At 40.0% G+C, this 17,904-nt stretch overlaps 1 protein-coding gene across 2 annotated transcripts in view; it reads left to right on the forward strand.

Annotated features, from left to right (window-relative positions):
- The window catches only part of LOC110834257 (disheveled-associated activator of morphogenesis-like protein), a 199,053-nt gene that overhangs the window by 82,346 nt on the left and 98,803 nt on the right, over positions 1–17,904 (forward strand). The window contains exon 1 of one of the 2 annotated variants that reach the window (XM_022073212.2): positions 2,860–2,936. The exons of the other annotated variant lie outside the window; for it this stretch is intronic. Within the exon in view, the coding sequence (XP_021928904.1) occupies positions 2,871–2,936 (66 nt within the window). The 5' untranslated portion in view covers positions 2,860–2,870. Of the gene's footprint in view, positions 1–2,859; positions 2,937–17,904 lie in introns of those variants that run through there. 2 annotated transcript variants of the gene reach the window in all.

Genomic DNA, 17,904 nt, shown 5'->3' on the forward strand with positions numbered 1-17,904 from the left:
CTAAATCTGTGAGTGAAAGTTTGAAATTATCATAATCTTTCCAGCATAATTTATGTTGCACTTTTGCACAAAACTAGTTGATAAAGCGTTGTTCCAATAAAATACAACTCATTTTACGCCGGGACGAAAACTAATTTTGAGACCTTTTCGTGGCAACAGCCTTAATTACTTCATTAACACACAAGACTCAACCTTAGAGACGTCTTAATACGTCGATACTCAGTTATCGATCACTCGCTAATCGACGCGACATATTAGCGGACATTCCGGTAAAGTTTTTGGTCACACCTGGTATAAAGAAGTATTACGCGGATCCTGTCATCTACAACGAGGTCTTCCAAATTGTTTTTTTCCCTTCTGGGTCTTTGACGCAAATTTTGCAAATATTTTCCAAATATTTTGTCCGTGCTATGGGTAAACTGAATTAATCTACAATAAATAAATACGAGGTGCGATCGGAAAGTTTCAAGTCTGCGCGTATAAAAACCCGTACACTTATCTCAGGTATTAAATTCATCCATCACCCTCGAAGTAGTTCCCCTGGGAGTGAACACAACGATCCCAGCGCCGCTGCCAAGCCTGGAAGCATCCCTGGAAATCTTTCTTTGTCAGCCTGTCAAGCACCATCTGCGATTCTGCCTTAATCTCTTCTATCGTCTCAAATCTCCTTCCCTTTAGCTGAATTTTCATCTTTGGGAAGAGGAAGAAGTCACACGGCGAATAAGGAGGGTGCGGGATGACGGCCATGGTGTTTGAGGCCAAAAACTGCCGAACTTTGAGGGCGGTGTGCGCTGGCGCGTTGTCATGATGAGTCGCATGTGGAGTTCTTCCTTTAGAATCAGCTGACAGGTCCCATAGCCTATCCCAACAATGTCGCACAAGTCGTTGATGGTACGACGTCGATCTTCGTGAATGGCCTGCCGAATCTTCGTAACATTTTCGGGCGTTGTGCTCGAAGATGGTCGTCCAGAACGCTCGTCATCATCGACAGAGGTTCGGCCATTTTTAAAACGTGAATGCCACACAAAAGTTTGTGCACGACCCATTGCGGACTCCCCAAATGCTTGCTTTAGCATTTCATAGGTTTCCGTAGCCGTTTTGGCGAGTCTTTGGCAAAATTTGATGCACACGCCATTCCGAAATCGCAGGAGGGTCGGTGTAATGCACTACCAAAACGCCCGTAACTAAGAAACAAATGCTAATTGGATGATGCCGGCTGGCACACTGATTTACTATGAATGTAGGCCGCACCCCCTAGCGGCAGAAGCTCGTACTACATCCGGTTCGCCCTCTATTGACAGTCTTGAAACTTTCCGATCGCACCTCGTATATAAATCACTGTGGCGAATCTTTGGGTTGTATGAAATTATGAAAATTCCTTGGAAAGCTGAGCAACTCTCAACTGTTATAGAATATCTTGTACCACGAAGTTGCTTTATCAACTACTGATTCCAGTCGAAAAGTTACGGGGAAAATTAATATTTTCGCATACTTCATGGCAACGTAGGGCCTTTCCGAGCTGCTCTATGTCAACTGTAGAGCGTCGCTACGCTGCGATTTCTGAACTACCTTCAGTCGCTTGTTTTCTATTGCAACGTTGAACGATTTTGACGTGACCTTGAAAAATGGAGATTCTGCGATCTATCACCAGTGAATATCCTTAATATTTCTGTTTCATCCTGTGCCATATTTTAAGGTACGTGATTTGGTATCCATTAAATCATATCACTGACCCCATAGTGTAGAGAAACCACGCTAGCACCTAACCTAATCCAAAATATTCCACTATACACCCTCCTAAACTCCTTCAATATCCAATTTTTCTAATTTATGTTCAAAATTACCGGGTTCATATCCCAACCCGGAGTACGTCACTCATGACTGAGGTGTTTCGCGGATTTTCTCAGTTTCTGTAGGCAAATGCAGGATCGGCACCTTAAATTAGGCAACCACTGCTACTTCCAGTCTTTTTAAAATTATCCTACCCCTGGCCCGTGTGTAAATTATCTGTGCCACTGAAATCGTCGTTAAAAAGACGTAATTTAATAATATAATTTTATTTACGCCTAATATTCTAAATGTTATCTTCATTTAAGGATTCTAACTAGAATATTATGTGTAGTTATCACTTGGACCATGCGTGCTACATTCCCCAACTTTATAATCTTGTATTTGATCATCGTATTAACCTTTTAAAGCCGAGTGGTATATATATGTACCACGTACTTTAACAATCAGTAACGAATTATTTTGGGTTTTGTACGATTTTTATTGTAAACAGCGATTATTTAATTAAACAGCGTTAACAATTATTTGTAATGGTGAAGTGAAGTGTTTTCTATGCGGTACGGACTGAATTCTTAAATATTATTTAGACGAGCTTAGGCTTCAAAGGGTTAACCAGTTGATCTTTGTAATGGTGAAGTGTTTTCTATGCGGTACGGGCTGAATTCTTAAACATTATTTAGACGAGCTTAGGCTTCAAAGGGTTAACCAGTTGATCTTTGTAATGGTGAAGTGAAGTGTTTTCTATGCGGTACGGGCTGAATTCTTAAATATTATTCAGGTTATTTTAAGCTTCAAATGGTTAATTTTTGGTGACGAGTACTAATCATGGATCTCCGCGTTATGCAATTTTATCCATCGTCGTGAAAATTTTATCCTTTTAGGTTCATTAATATGAGTTGTCCCACGTGGAATCTTACCTCGTGTTTACACAATGCAACGCCCCTGAATTAATTCCGATTAAGAACAACATTGAAACATCCTGCTCTGTTTATCCGCGAAATGACAACTCCTGCAAACGGAAATTCCCTTGGGGTTTCCTGTGTGCCGAAGATAGTAACGGAGAGAGAGAGTTTCAGTGTGTGATGTTTCCGTACTGCACAAGGACAGTCTTCGTTCCTTCAGCCGTATTTTTTCGAAGAGTTTTCAAGGTAGGCCATCTTTTTGATTACTTAAAAATCACGTAGCCAGTCCATCACACGTCGCTTATTCTGTTTTCTGGTCAGTCTGCTCGAATGGCCGCTATCATTTTTAAAGTAATTATCATGACTACCAAAAGCCTAATAATATTCATGCATAAGATAGTGTAATTGCGTCATATTGTGAATATTCTAATAATTATTTATTTTAATCCGTCATATCACAATATTTACAATTTCTTATAATTAAGATAATAAAATATCATTGATGTTCCATATCGATTGATCGATTTACATTTTGGAACATCCTTTACACAACATGTTTCAGTTTTTATAAAACCATCTTCAGGTGTAAAAGATTTACGAACTTAAAACTCAAATATGATTCCATTTGGTGATGTTTCATGCCATTTGTTTTTCAATTTTGGGCGAGGTGTTGTCTTTTCTTAAATTTTATCAGATGTACAAAAAAAAAATTAAGAAAAGACAACACCTCGCCCAAAATTGAAAAACAAATGGCATGAAACATCACCAAATGGAATCATATTTGAGTTTTAAGTTCGTAAATCTTTTACACCTGAAGATGGTTTTATAAAAACTGAAACATGTTGTGTAAAGGATGTTCCAAAATGTAAATCGATCAATCGATATGGAACATCAATGATATTTTATTATCTTAATTATAAGAAATTGTAAATATTGTGATATGACGGATTAAAATAAATAATTAATATTCATGCAGTCGGTCGTGAACTGAGGACTATAAGAACTAAAGACATTATGAGAACTATATTTTACATCCTGGAATTTTTTTTGTAGTAGTTACTTTTTGAGAATGTTGGCAATGTTTGGTTTGTGTTTAACTCTTTTAATGCCAAGTGTCAACTATTTATTACACCTCAACAATAAAAGACTAAATTTTGCATTATATTTAACGACAAATTGTGGAAATATATACGGTATCATTTTGATTCGATGTCTTCACACATCGACAGCGAATTGAAACTTGCAACCATCCAGTTAATGTTAAACTTGACAAAACACAATAGAACATACACCACAAGACAGACATTTTATTAATATTCTGCAGTAAAATAATATAATAATATACATTTATTAGGAATTATATTAATACCACCAAATAATGTATGAGTAGTAATGTATAACAATGAGCAAATTTTGCACCGGAATGTGTCGTATTAAGAATCAATGGCACGACAAATAACGCATCTCGAATATTACTGTATTTGGATTTTAAAACGCGATCCATTAATTAGGTAATGAGTTTTCAGGAAACGAGACGCTGTATCGATTGTTAGATGCATTCGATTCTATAGACGATGTATCGATTGTAAGACACTATCGATTGTAACATTGATTTAGAAATACTTTTCAGGAAGAAAGACGCTGTATCGATTGTTAGATGCATTCGATTCTATAGACGCTGTATCGATTGTAAGACGCTATCGATTGTAACATTGATTTAGAAATACTTTTCAGGAAGAAAGACGCTGTATCGATTGTTAGATGCATTCGATTCTGTAGACGCTGTATCGATTGTAAGACACTATCGATTGTAACATTGATTTAGAAATAAGTTTTCAGGAAACAGACGCTGTATCGATTGTTAGACGCCATCGGTTATAAGACGCATCCCTATTTCAGAAATTTTAAACAGTAAAAAGAAGTCGTCTTGAAGTCAAGCAAGGTTTTTATGTTAATCTTACTGACCAAAATTAAGTTTCCTTCTGTACCACCGAGAACGGAACCTGTAAACGTCAAATATTACAGGTAAATGGATGCGCACGATAATCCTCCAGACGTTAAAGGATGGTTTGGAGTGAAAAAACAATTAGTTTTCTAATTTTATTAGTTTCGGATTTGTTTTACAGAAATATGGTATCATTTTGTGTCTGAAGTACTTCTCAAGGATTGAAATTCTGATTTTAATGTCTCGTTTTTCGTAGTGCCAACTTTACGCATAATTTGACTGAAGGTTCATTTTCAGACAAATATACCTTTATATGAGAAACTATTAATCACAGGTTTATGGAACTTTTACAGTATTTGAGAAGCTAGAGGTATTTCTTGAAGAACCCAAGTTGATAAATAAGGGATTATGTATTTGTGTGTGTGTAGGAAACACGTGGAAAAAATTGATTTCAGGAAACGTATAGAAAATAAGTCTCTACTGTTTGATAAAATGGCAGTGTGACGAAAATGGAGTACCTGAGGAAAATATACATAAATATTCCAGATTTATTATTGCCGAGATACAAATTACAACATTATCTTTGTATACATTCTTCAAAAATCAATATAAGAAATGCGGTAACTGTAAATATTTGTAATTTTACTCACATTATCTTAGACAAAGAAGAGAAACTTATGATAGGATTTCATGTTGATGAACTCAGACAGTGATTCAAGATTAAATCCGTAGGCAAGTTGAAAAATAGCACGTAATTTGTGTGTATGATTCTTTGTTTAACAGTTTAAAGCCGAGCTCTAACCTAACCTAACTCTGAGATTTGTCTACTGAATGTAAGATGGCGTTTCTTTAAACTTCATTATCCAGTTGATACGTTGTGTGTATTTATTTTCTTCCCCGGTACGGACTGTTGCAAAAGTCCATCTTATCAGACAGATGAACTATGTACAGAAATATTCCTACTACACAGGAAATGTTCACAAGATATTAGAATTATACTACGGACGCTGCACTGAATGTGACGAGAATTACAAGCCTTTGGTGTGTAGTGAACTGCGCGTTTAATTCGCCCTCTTAGCTGCCTTGGACCTCTCTCCGTTTTTATTCCGATTAAAATGATACATGGACATTTTCGTGTATAAACACTTCGGTATCGATCGAGGTTTATGCTTTTATTATGAATGTCTATCGATATGAAATTATCGAATCATACTAAGGGTTTAAGAGCCACGGTGGTCTAGCGGTTAGAACGCTGGCCTTGTAATCCTGGGGTCTCGGGTTCGATTCCCGGCGGTGCCCGAATTTATAACTTGTGTTGGGCAAGGCCGTGGTCTAGGCAACACGGAGTTTTCCTCCGTGGCATCCCAACAATTACTCCATTCACACACAGAAGAAGGCAATGGCAAACCACTTCTGGATCATCTGCCAAGAACGTATATGAACAGGTCCCAGTCCGAGAAAAGGATGGAAGGATCCTGTTCAAATGGACCTGTCGTCAGACAGAACACTAAATAATAATAATAATAATAATAATAAACTAAGGGTTTAGAACATTTTAATTGTTCCAGCACAGAATTAGCTTAGATCTTAAAATCATGCTTTGCCATTGTTTGTATTTCAAATTTTTGTCCTACTACGAATTTAAACGTTCTGTTTACATACATGAGACGAGATCAAGTTATATTTAATTGTTGGCTGCCTGCATTTTCCTCATTCGTCCTTAAGCTGTAGAAGCAAAGATATTAATTCCTTACTTAATGTTAAATTTATTCTCGTCAACAGAGTATTTATTTATAAACAACAAACGTTTCAAGCTAAAAAAAACATTGCCACGTCTTTATCAAATATTTATCTGTGATATCTTATCGAATGGATTATTCGACGCCATGTGTCATCCGTGACTTTTTATAAGTCACTTTTAGTTTCGTTAGTGAGGAATAAGACAGTTTTGCTGTGTTAACTAGAACGGAAATATCCAGTCAGCCACTCAGCAGTAAACATTCTGCTGTACTCGATGCCAAATTTATCGGTTGGCTTCTGTCACAGGGTAGAAGGAAAATATCGATACGGGAACTAATCGAGTTACAAAGTACTGCCACTGAGAAATAATGTTTATAGGATAGTACATACTGCATTGTAGTCCATTTATTTTCTTTTGAAATTTTACCTTCGCTGGAAAGTAAAACGTCCAATCACAACAGCAGGGTGAAGACAGCCTTTAGCCGGAGCCTCTAGCTACAGCCTGGCAGAGGTTACGTGACGTTTGTATCTAGAGCAGTTCAGTGTTGTCATTTAAGAGCGTGACCTGAACCACAACTCACGCAGCTGGAGGTTATACTTGGCAACACCGGCGACTGTACCACGTGACTCGACCGAAATAGTTCGAGAATCTCACGAACCCAATCGGCTCACCCCCCTCCCTTAACCTCACACTTACAAAGCTTTATTCTGACCGGCAACTATAAATGAGCAGTGCTGTATTGGCAGTTTGTCACTCGTCGACACCACGTGCCGATCGTCCTTTCAAAACCTGCCTGATCGCCCGGACTTCGCGAGAATGGACTGGGCTGCATTCCAGGCTTGCCTCGAAAGCAGACTACCGGGGAACCCCGTGGTACACGACGAGGAAGAAATTGACAAGTGCGTCGAGGAGCTGACCAGTGCTATCCTGGAAGCCACAGCAGCGTCCGCTCCCAAGCTTCGACCCCGCATTGACAGGCGACCGCTTCTACCCGCTAGTATTCGAGATGAAATACGCCTGAAGAACCGGCTGAGGAGGCGATGGCAGGTCACAAGAGACCCCGCTCTTAAGACCCAGGTCAATCGACTCCAGAGGTCGGTGACCTATCGTCTCAACGAGTGGCGGAACGAACAGTGGAGCGACACGCTCGAATCCTTGGACTGCGAGGACCAGTCGCTTTGGAAAATGACCAAGCGTGTGATGCGAGTCCCCACTCCGTCGCCCCCCTTCTTAGTGATGGGAGGACTGGCTCTCTCGAACCCCGAGAAGGCAGAAGCCCTAGCCGACAGCCTTGAGGTCCAGTTCCAGCCGGTAGACTACCCGTCGGACCTGACTACAATTGACATGGTTAACGAGGCGATGCGAGCATACGAGTATGCCCCTGTAAATGAACCAAAATTAACCAGTCCATCGGAGGTCGCCCAGGCCATCAAGGGACTCAAGCTTGGCAAGGCTCCGGGCCCCAACGGTATACCGAACAGGGTCCTGAAACATCTCCCACGACGCGCGGTAACCTTTCTCACGAAAGTGTTCAACGCGGTCCTTCGCAGGCAACACTTCCCCTCGGCATGGAAACACGCTCGAGTGGTGTCCATACTGAAGCCGGGGAAGGACCCCACGCTACCTTCTTCCTATAGACCCATCAGTCTTCTCGACACGGTCGGCAAACTCTGCGAGAAAATCCTACTAACGAGGGTCCTACACGAGGTCAGTGAACGCGGGCTGCTGCGCGACGAGCAGTTTGGGTTTCGACCCAGACACAGCACATCGTTACAGCTGGCTCGCCTCGTCGAAAGGGTCAACAGAAACCTTGATGAGAAGCGGCTAACCGGCGCGGTTTTCCTGGACGTGGCCAAAGCCTTCGACACAGTCTGGGTCCAAGGCCTCCTATACAAACTGACCGTCCTCAACTTCCCGTCGTACTTGGTAAAAACCATCTCTTCCTACCTCGCTGACCGGACATTCCAGACATCCTTCCAGTCGGCCATGTCCACACGTCGTACCATGCGGGCTGGAGTTGTGCAGGGCGGAATTCTCTCCCCTGTGCTCTTCAGTCTGTATGTCAACGACATACCCACACCGTCCCGCCACGTCGAGTTAGCACAATACGCGGACGACACGGCTCTAGTAGTCACGTCCCGTAGCCCAACGCTTCTCGTCAGGTATCTGGAGACCTACCTCAGTAGACTTGAGCTCTGGCTCAGGGCCTGGAGGATTGCTATCAACGTCTCGAAGAGCACCGCGGTTCTCTTCATTTCCGCGAGAAGACACATCCAACAGCCCCGAGCAGTGCAGTTCCTCGGACAGCCGATCCAATGGGTCAAAACAGCACAGTATCTGGGGGTCACCCTTGACGCCGGGCTTACTTGGTCGGCGCACGTCAACCAAGTGGGAAAGAAGGCAGCGCAACGATTAGGTGTGCTAGGCCCGCTTATCAATAGGAGAAGTGGCCTGTCAATCAGGAACGGTGTACTACTCTATAAGCAGCTCATCCGTCCCATAATGGATTACGCATGCCCGATCTGGAGGTCAGCTGCCCACAGCCACGTCCAGAAGCTGCAAGTTCTGCAATCCAAGTGTCTTCGAATTGTTACTAACGCGCCCTGGTACGTTAGTAACAGGCAAATACATGAGGATCTCGGGGTCCCTTTCTTTGCCGACCACATCAGAGCACTAACTGAGAGGTTTGACTCGAGGTTAGCTGGTGTGGGGAACCCCTTAGTTCGGCAACTCGGAAGACACTCGTGCCGAATGAGGGCTGCCAGAGTTCACCCAAGGGCAACCGAGGGCGACTGATGTTCAGCAGGCCAGCCGAAGCCATCCCCAAAAGACGGCCAAGTCAGCACAACGAGTGGTTAGACTACTCGGCTACCCTGACTGAGGTTTTTCGTGCTTTCCTCAGTTGTAAGGCGAATGCCAGGGTATAACTTAATAGGGGCACGGCCCGCCACCCTTCCCCCCGATCATGGAGGCCATCAGCTGAAGTGATCTTCCCCCCATGCCGCAGAGGCCTTCAGCCGAAACGGCCCCTCCCTCTCTGGGTTCATACCCCAGAGACCCAACCAACCAAATTCCTTCGACAACTTGCCTGACAGGATAACCTCCCATCAGCAGCAACAAATCCCAGTTTGAATGGTCGAGGCTCCCGCCACGACGAAACCCCGTTAGCGTTAGCAAAATTTCCGTTCTTATATTACGACCGTTTACCATTTCCAGCAATGCGTCTTGTGCGCAGGAATGGTTTCACCTAGGTAGGGACGATGCTTGCGCTTGCGCAGGCCTCTGCCCTCAGTTAGCTTCTTTGGTTGGTTGGTTGGCAGTTTGTCAACACGGATGTAAAGTTTAGGACTGATCATCGTCCCACACCTTCGGTGCCCACCAATAAGACGACAGCAGACACACGTACATAATGACATCGCCCTCGGAACTGTGCCAACTTACCGCTCCTATTATTTCGACCACAATGTTGGCAGGATTGCTCGATAACAATTGTTACCAAACTGAATGTAGACCTAGAAATATCACAGTACGTTTTAAAACCGGACGTCATGAGAGACAGCCATGATTTTAGTTGCCGGCGTGAGAATATGAAATCGTATTTTCAGACATTTCCGGTTCCTATAACCAGGGATCCGTCCCATTGTCACAGATCATAAACAACTATGTCAATGTCACAGTCTGAGATTTGATCTGTCTTTGTTAAGTTTCCATCCGAGTAATCGATACAATCCGTTCCACGCCACCCCCTTCACGGATTTGAGCCCTTCCCAATCCATGCAGACGAAATCACTCGATTGTCAACGGGGGACAAACCCCATAACCAACCGACTCTACGTTGCATGGACTTTCTTTAAATGAATATTTTAAAAGGTTTTTAATAACCGAAGAACTAACTTTTCGGGTCAAACCTGATATGTAGAACACGTGTTAGAAAAGCAGATCATTGGGCCCTGGCATGAGCCAGCTGAATCCACTTTACGTCTTTACGTTCTGTTTTTGATAGTTTTTCTTACGTTATCTTGTCATGTGCGCCAAGTCTGTTCACTACTCACGGTTCTACCTTGTGGTACAGGGTGTTTAAAAATAATATTTTTAGTAGATACGCAATTGCAAGTATAACATAACAATAAATGTAGAATGGTGTCTGAAGAAAAGAATTTTTGTAGTGTATAATGTTTTGAGAAATGTTTTTAAATAGTCTATATCAAATGTCTGGATTTTATTACTGTAAAATTATCAGGTAAAGAGTAGAAATTAAGAAATTCTCAGTCTTTAATTTCGTTCATTCAACCTGCCAAAATTTTCTTCATCTTGTTTCAGATTTTCAAAAGTCTCCTTGAATGTCGGTGTAAGTACATTACTTCCGATTACAAGACCAATAATTCGTATTCTGAATTATAATTATCGCAAAGTATCTCCGAGCTTCAAATACGCTGTGAGCAGTCAGCCGAAGTGCGTTATGGGATGGGGAGTAATAGCGTATAAAATGCCTCCCTCCTCCCTTTTCATGTTCCCTTCGCCTCTTACTGTGACGTAACACAGACCCGCAGATATTTTGCGTCAATTTTATTGTCATGATGCAAAAGATGTGTTCATGTGCAGTTTGTGTGACGAAATACGTGATCATCGCCTACCATGAGCATTGATCAGCTCCAGAACGAATTCACCGATTTTAATTGTAGTTTATTAATTCATAATTTTAACGAGAAGTTATCGAAATTATTAAATTTACAATTAGACTAGAAAATTTTAACAATAATACGTCTTCTGAGCGCATAAAAATAACTTAACTTGGTTTAGACGTGAAAATTATTTTCGTAAATGGACTTTAGCTTCGATAGATAAATATTTATAAGGTAGTATATTTGCGTCATATTGTGAATTAGGTTAATATTTTAATATTTTCCGTCAAATCACAATTTTTTATAAGATAATAAAATATAAAATATTTAAAATATCATTTCACGTTCCGTATCGATTGATCGATTTACAAATTGGAACGTCTCTTACGACATGTTTCGGTTATATTTTATATTAATTTAATTTATTTTACTTATACATTCTACTATTTATTTACTTCCATCATTTTGTTTTCTATATTACTCCATATTTATTAATGTTTTATTTAAATCATTGCTTTACAGACTAATATTGAACATCAGATGAACCACGCCATATATAAAAAACAATACCTTCGTTCTAATATATAAGAGTAATCTGATAAGAACATCTTCAATAAACTGCATAACATTGTAAAGGATTGTAAAGGATTGTAATTCGAGTTTTAAATTTACCAATCTAATTTATACCTGAGGACCGTTAAATATAACCGAAACATGTCGTAAGAAAACGTTCCAATTTGTAAATCGATCAATCGATGCGGAACGTGAAATGATATTTTAAATATTTTATATTTTATTATCTTATAAAAAATTGTGATTTGAAGGAAAATATTAAAATATTAAATATTAAGATAAATATTTGTTGTAGGATTAATTAAATAAGTTTATAATTATGATCAAAGATTGCGTCATGGTTAGTTCAGTTTTTTTACGTAGCTGATACAATCCATTGCTTTTCGAGAGTCATATTTTATAAGGCAGTCAAGGTAATCGGCTGAAAGGGAACTGGTTTTATGAACAGGCACTGAGTTCCTGGAATAAATAGTTCCTAGATATCGCTTGATCCTTGTTACATGGTTCATGAAGTGATTTTCCTGTTTTCCGTCTTTACAAAGACAGATGACGATAGGTTCTTCAATTCATCCAACAGATAAGACGAGCCAAGCTCCTGGAAGATAAATGTTTGTAAATAAATGTGACGTAACTGTACAGAGAAAATCGAAGAAATTTTAAAAAAAAAATTGTATATATATTTTTTTATTTGTATTGTTCACGATTTTCGTTAGAATAAATTTTGATCATCTCCAATCTCCGCTCCATCACTTTGTAGTTCAACAGACAAAAATTATTCTGAGCAGGGCGTCTAATTCGTCACGATTATTAAAAGTAAATATAATGACGTCCTTCATGCTTAATTAGACACTGCTTAATGTAGAGGAGTTGGCAGTGTATGGATGTGATTGGTTAGCTTTAAGCCCCGGCCGCTTAATCGGCCGAGAAATAACTTCGATTCACACCGGAGTGTAGGCCGGGTTCTATGGGTAGATCCCGCCTTCCGGGAATCAAACAACAGTCGTACAGCCTAGAGCCTAGTCACTACATCGACTGAGATATATTTAAAGAAATTTATAGATCAGTGTTTATAAGGGATAGACAGTCGCCTGTAAATGTATTGAACCCCTGAAAAATCCTTTAAAATATGACTCAAGAATTGTTACAAATTAATAAAATAATAGTTCAAGGTCAAACTGAACGTTTGAAGACGATGTGATATCTGCATTTCTTTTACGTTGTCAATCGTCTAAATTATAAAATAAAAACTTGTTTCGGAAGCTTTTTATGCTTCCATCTTCAGGTAAAAGAACAGGAGGATAAGGAAAGATAGCGTATGTTGGCTGGCTCAGCTAGTCTGAGACCTGGGTCTGTGGTCTTGTGATCCAACGGACGCAGTGAATATGATCCTGCCCTCTTCCCCTCTACATTAACCAGATAACGGAAGCAGAATCCAGCTTCCGGAACGTTGTGATTTTATTATTTTATAGTTTAGACCAGTGGTATTCAACCTTTTTTGTTCGCGTACACCCAGATATAATTTCTCTTCAACTTTGAACCCCCAAAGTTGTTGGTGTATAATTCAAGTTATACATAGTATATAATCTACATCTAAAATAAATTAAATAAATTACATTACTGATTATTCAGTTTTTATCATAAAATAATATATTTTTTTTTAAATTTCACGTACCCCCCCCTAAGATGTCTTCGCGTACCCCACGTTGACAACCACTGGTTTAGACGATGGACAAAGTTCCAGAAAACAGTTTTATAAATACTTCGACGTTTGGTTTGTGATACACACACGGGCTTATGCTATATGGAGATGTAATTTTAATGTGAAATTTGTTTTGATTTGTAAACACGGAGTAGTCGCTCGGATGTCGTGGTTTACCGGTCGAGAACGGTCAGAACGTATTGTGGACAAATCAGAAAGTGATTGACGCAAATGGGCGACATTCAAACACGTACGCTACTGACATCTATGAACAAAGCCTGTAACAAAAGCGAGCACGTCTTAGTGACCCACCCAATGGTCTGGAATTGGGCGCGACCATACTGAGTGACCTCGCCACTTGCATACTGAGTGTTTCGACCTCTTAAAGTATGTACGCAGGAAGTGAAAAACAATTAGTGTCTTAATGATTCCATTCATTGGTTTATGGGGCAGTCAGTACACACACGTGACATCATTACTTGCTTTTTAAAACACGTGGTCTACAGCCTTAGAACAAGAGACGCTAATTTAAACAGTTTTAGGCGTTGTTATGAACGTGAAGAAACAGTTCAGTGGAACAAGTAATAAATGCGCAGTGGCTGATACGAGTTTCAGCTTAATCATGAAGCTGAGATCTTAAGGAGTTATCCGCTCAGCTAGACAAGAAATTGTCTCTGTTTTTTATAAAACCAGGGAGTTCATTAACGCGTTCACAAGAGCCCGCCACTTGTCCATGTTTTAATTGAGATTAATCCAATACGCAATGCACAAGAACAGTGTAATCCAATCTGAGAACAGCAAACATAACCTATAAATCCAACGCAAAAGAATATATTGGGTCGATGAACGTCGCGAAATGAGGCAAGAGACAGCGAAACAAGGCCTGATGTGACTTTCTGCGCGAAGTGGCCGGCGCAGAAGACGTATTTCGCTGTAAGGGAACACGTGACTTTGTTAGCAGAAACTAAAAATGCTTCGTACTTAAAAGCACTGCAGCGCCACACCTGCGAGCTGTTCCATGCCCGAACTAATCTCGACGTTAAGCGCTGCGTACAACTCAGACGAGGATCTTAAATCAGACTTTCGCTTGTTTATTTTGATTTACGTAAAGGTGTTTCGACTTTCTCGCGTTCCATCACTTATCTTTGCCTGTTGTACTCAATGGTATAAGACAAATACATCCATTATGGTTGTCGTGAGTAAATATAAACTATTTACTCTTTAAATTATTACACTTTCAAGTGCCATAGACCATTAGGTCTTCACTTTTAAGCACACTTATTCATATTATTAATTCCTTTCTTCCTTCATGTATTTCACACATGTTCCTTCATGGGTTGTTTAATGACGCTGTTTTACACCTAGAGAAGCTATTTTGATTCAAAAGATACGAGAGGGAAATTATACACGGAACAGACTAGACCATGGCTTATTTACGTGCAGCTGTCTTCGGTTTTGTCAGAAGTGACTGAGGAAAGTAACGGAAACCGACATTATGTCCGGTGCAACGTTCTGGATTCCAATCGAGTTTCTCTCGAATTAAACTTTCCGTTGAGCGTCTTGTATGGTTTGATATTAGGGTTTGGGTTTAATCAAAACTAACAATTTTGAGTCTTTTAAAATCTTTCATAAAAGCTTGACATATCTTTTTACCTTCCGTGATGACAGAGTTGGTTCCCGAAACGTCGGCTGATTACCCGACAAAAGATTTTATTCATTGTACTCGCCGCGAAAGTCTCAAAATTCTATTCTTCTGGGTTGTTGGCGCCGTGAAATCTGGCTGAAGTTAACCGACGTTGCAGTCTTTGATGACGGAGTCAGATAGAATCTCTGAAACGTCGGTAAAAATTCTACCAGATCACACGTCGCCAACAACCCAGAAGACAGCCATATTCGGACTCACCTTGTTTTCCTTTAGTATATCCGTAAACCTGAGGCCAGACATTGTGATGCGCGGTGTGACCTTGAAAATTTTGTATTCGACTCATCTACACCGAGGGTGGGTTTGTCTGGCACAAAGACAACTCTCCACCGCGCCCTGAATACCAAAACATGTTTCGTGCTCAGAATCTTATTTCATTGTGTGATCCCCTTGAACACTCAACGTCTGTTATTGCTGATTTACATCAGACGCAAAATATCTCCGAGTTTAGTTGACCGTTATAAACACGCACGTGCGACGGAGGACATCGACAGTGCGCAGGTCCTTCTTTACATATTAATGGATGTGAAATTATTACGTTTAGTCTGTAGTAGTAATAGTGTTTTGTAGTGTGGTTAAATTACAGAGCAGTGTTAAAGTTTGTGTATTAAAATGCCAACGATTGTGTTGAAATTAAGAATGGAAGTCAATGTTTTTAGTTACACTATACATGTTCAGATTCTGCGCCATCTTGATCCATCTAACTATTTCATCTTCCATTCTCTTTCAGTGGCATACGTAAAGCTCGGAGTTATTTTGCGTCCATTGTATACACAAATGATTCTGATTAAGATTTTGCTTCAATCTTGATGATACAATACTTTCATCCGAAACGTCGGTGTCTTCCTAGAAGTTCACAAAGCGTTTCAACCCAGAAGATAAGATTCTCGCGTAACAGAGAGTGGAAATTTTCTAGGTTCTAGGAGCTTTAAAGTACTTTGAAATACGTTTTAGATTTACGCGGATAAAATATGTGATGGTCTGGAATAAAACCTGTAACTAGTCTTTCCGTAGCGATGTTCGAAGCTTTCAGTAATATTTTCTACTTTTCGTACACCCAAAAAATATTCAAATGTCGTCGTAACGTCATTTATCATTAATTTCGTGAACGTTTGCAACAACAGATTTTAATAAAAATTTTTTCAATAATCCCAGTTTAAGTATTAAATGGAGCTTGTGTTCCCACCCCAGAAATTTGCAAGCTTGCCACACTGTTCTTATCTAAAACACGGAATTAAAACCGATAACGACTGAGCCTCTCGCAGTGACATGTTGTTTTTATAGTTTGTCACAGAAATTCGCTATTAATGACCGATCGTAGTGGCATCTATTGTAAGATTAAGGGACTGCAGATGAGATTTAGGTTATACTGAAGTTCGTGTTGTCTGGCAGAGGTTTACGAACGTTTCAGAGGTCCTTGCTGCCTCAGTCATCAGAGCGATGACTAAAATCCTACTTAAATTGAGCCATCTTTAAGTTGCGGTAGCTGTTACTCAGGCCAAGATTCGAACTAAATACCTCGCAAAGTCCGCCACATCACAGCTGTTATACCATATTCCACGATGTCTGAGCGGCAAAGTACACAATACAATGATACGGAGTGTCGGTCAGTGGAGTGGGTGAGGGCTGTTACGGGAACAGAACACACCCACAGTATTTTCTTTGTTTTAAAAATATTATAGTAAGAAATCTGTCTTTGTTTTGTTCCTTACGATGAGGTACAGGACTAAATAAAGCCATTAACCGCTATGTTAGCCAAAAGTTTAGTAATATTCTTTTTGGGGCGTAAATGTATTTATGTATTCAGAAGTATCAGGGGGTGTGGATGCATCTTGGAATGGCAAAGGCTTCTACTAACGTAAGACGTGTCTACCGTACAGATCGTTCCGCGTACGTCACTTTGAATGATTCCAACTCAGAAGTTGCATGCTGTGGTGTTAATGTATTGTTCTGCTGTTCATTTCTTGTGAAAGGAGTCTTGTTTACAGAGTAGAGATTAGTATTATGATAGTAAAATATCTTTTATTGTCAGGTTAGCGTATTTAGAACTGGTAGTACAGGGAGACACCGTCACGTGGACCTCAGGAGGAAGGTGGGGACATTGTTTGCCTCGCCACTTAAACAATGCGTAGTCAGGTGTTAAGATCCATTCGCGAAAATGATTGTTATGCTACGGGTACTAATGGAATATGACAACCAGGAAATGTGAAGAGGACAGTTGGACTGCCATCTGAATGCAGTTAAGTGCACTAACGCTGTGTTACGTCATTCACGGGGAAAACGATTTAAGTACCACGCGCCGGCTTCCGTTGTGGGAGGAAACTTCTTACAAATGTTGTACGGTATTTATTTTCCTTAGAAAGTAGCAACTTCAGAGTTATCTTGAGGTTTGATTGTTACGTACTTTGCTTGAAGTTGATGTTAAATAAGTTCATTCGCGTATTTTAATCGTTAGAAAGGCTTGTGGCCAATCATAGTAGCTGTGGGCGTTGATACCTTGTCACGTACTGATCACTCGTCTAAGAATTACTATAAAATAGGACGTATTTATAATCGAAGGAGTGGCTTTGAATTTAAATATATCTTATCCGTAGCAGCTGTAGAAGAACAAGATGATGCTTGTGAAGTGATGATCACACAATCTAACACTATTCCCAAGCTTGATTCCTATCTACTATAAAAGTTGTTAGTGGAACAATGGTTCCGGATAATTTGACGTAAATACGTCATACCTGCTTTACAATTGAGTAAAGTTTGATTAAGACATTGCTTAAAAATGTAACGAAAAAGTTTAACTTCATTGTTATGTTATGAAACGTCAAACAATGAAGTTTGACGTTTCCTAGGTAACATAACAATGGAGTTACACTTTTTCGTAACACATTTTTGCCGAATGACACTGACCCTAAAATATAGACGTATTTTTTTACGT

The sequence above is a fragment of the Zootermopsis nevadensis genome, unplaced genomic scaffold, assembly GCF_977971745.1.
Source record: "Zootermopsis nevadensis isolate Lab colony 2312 unplaced genomic scaffold, Znev_1.0 Znev_ptg000017l, whole genome shotgun sequence".
Lineage (NCBI taxonomy): Eukaryota > Metazoa > Arthropoda > Insecta > Blattodea > Termopsidae > Zootermopsis > Zootermopsis nevadensis.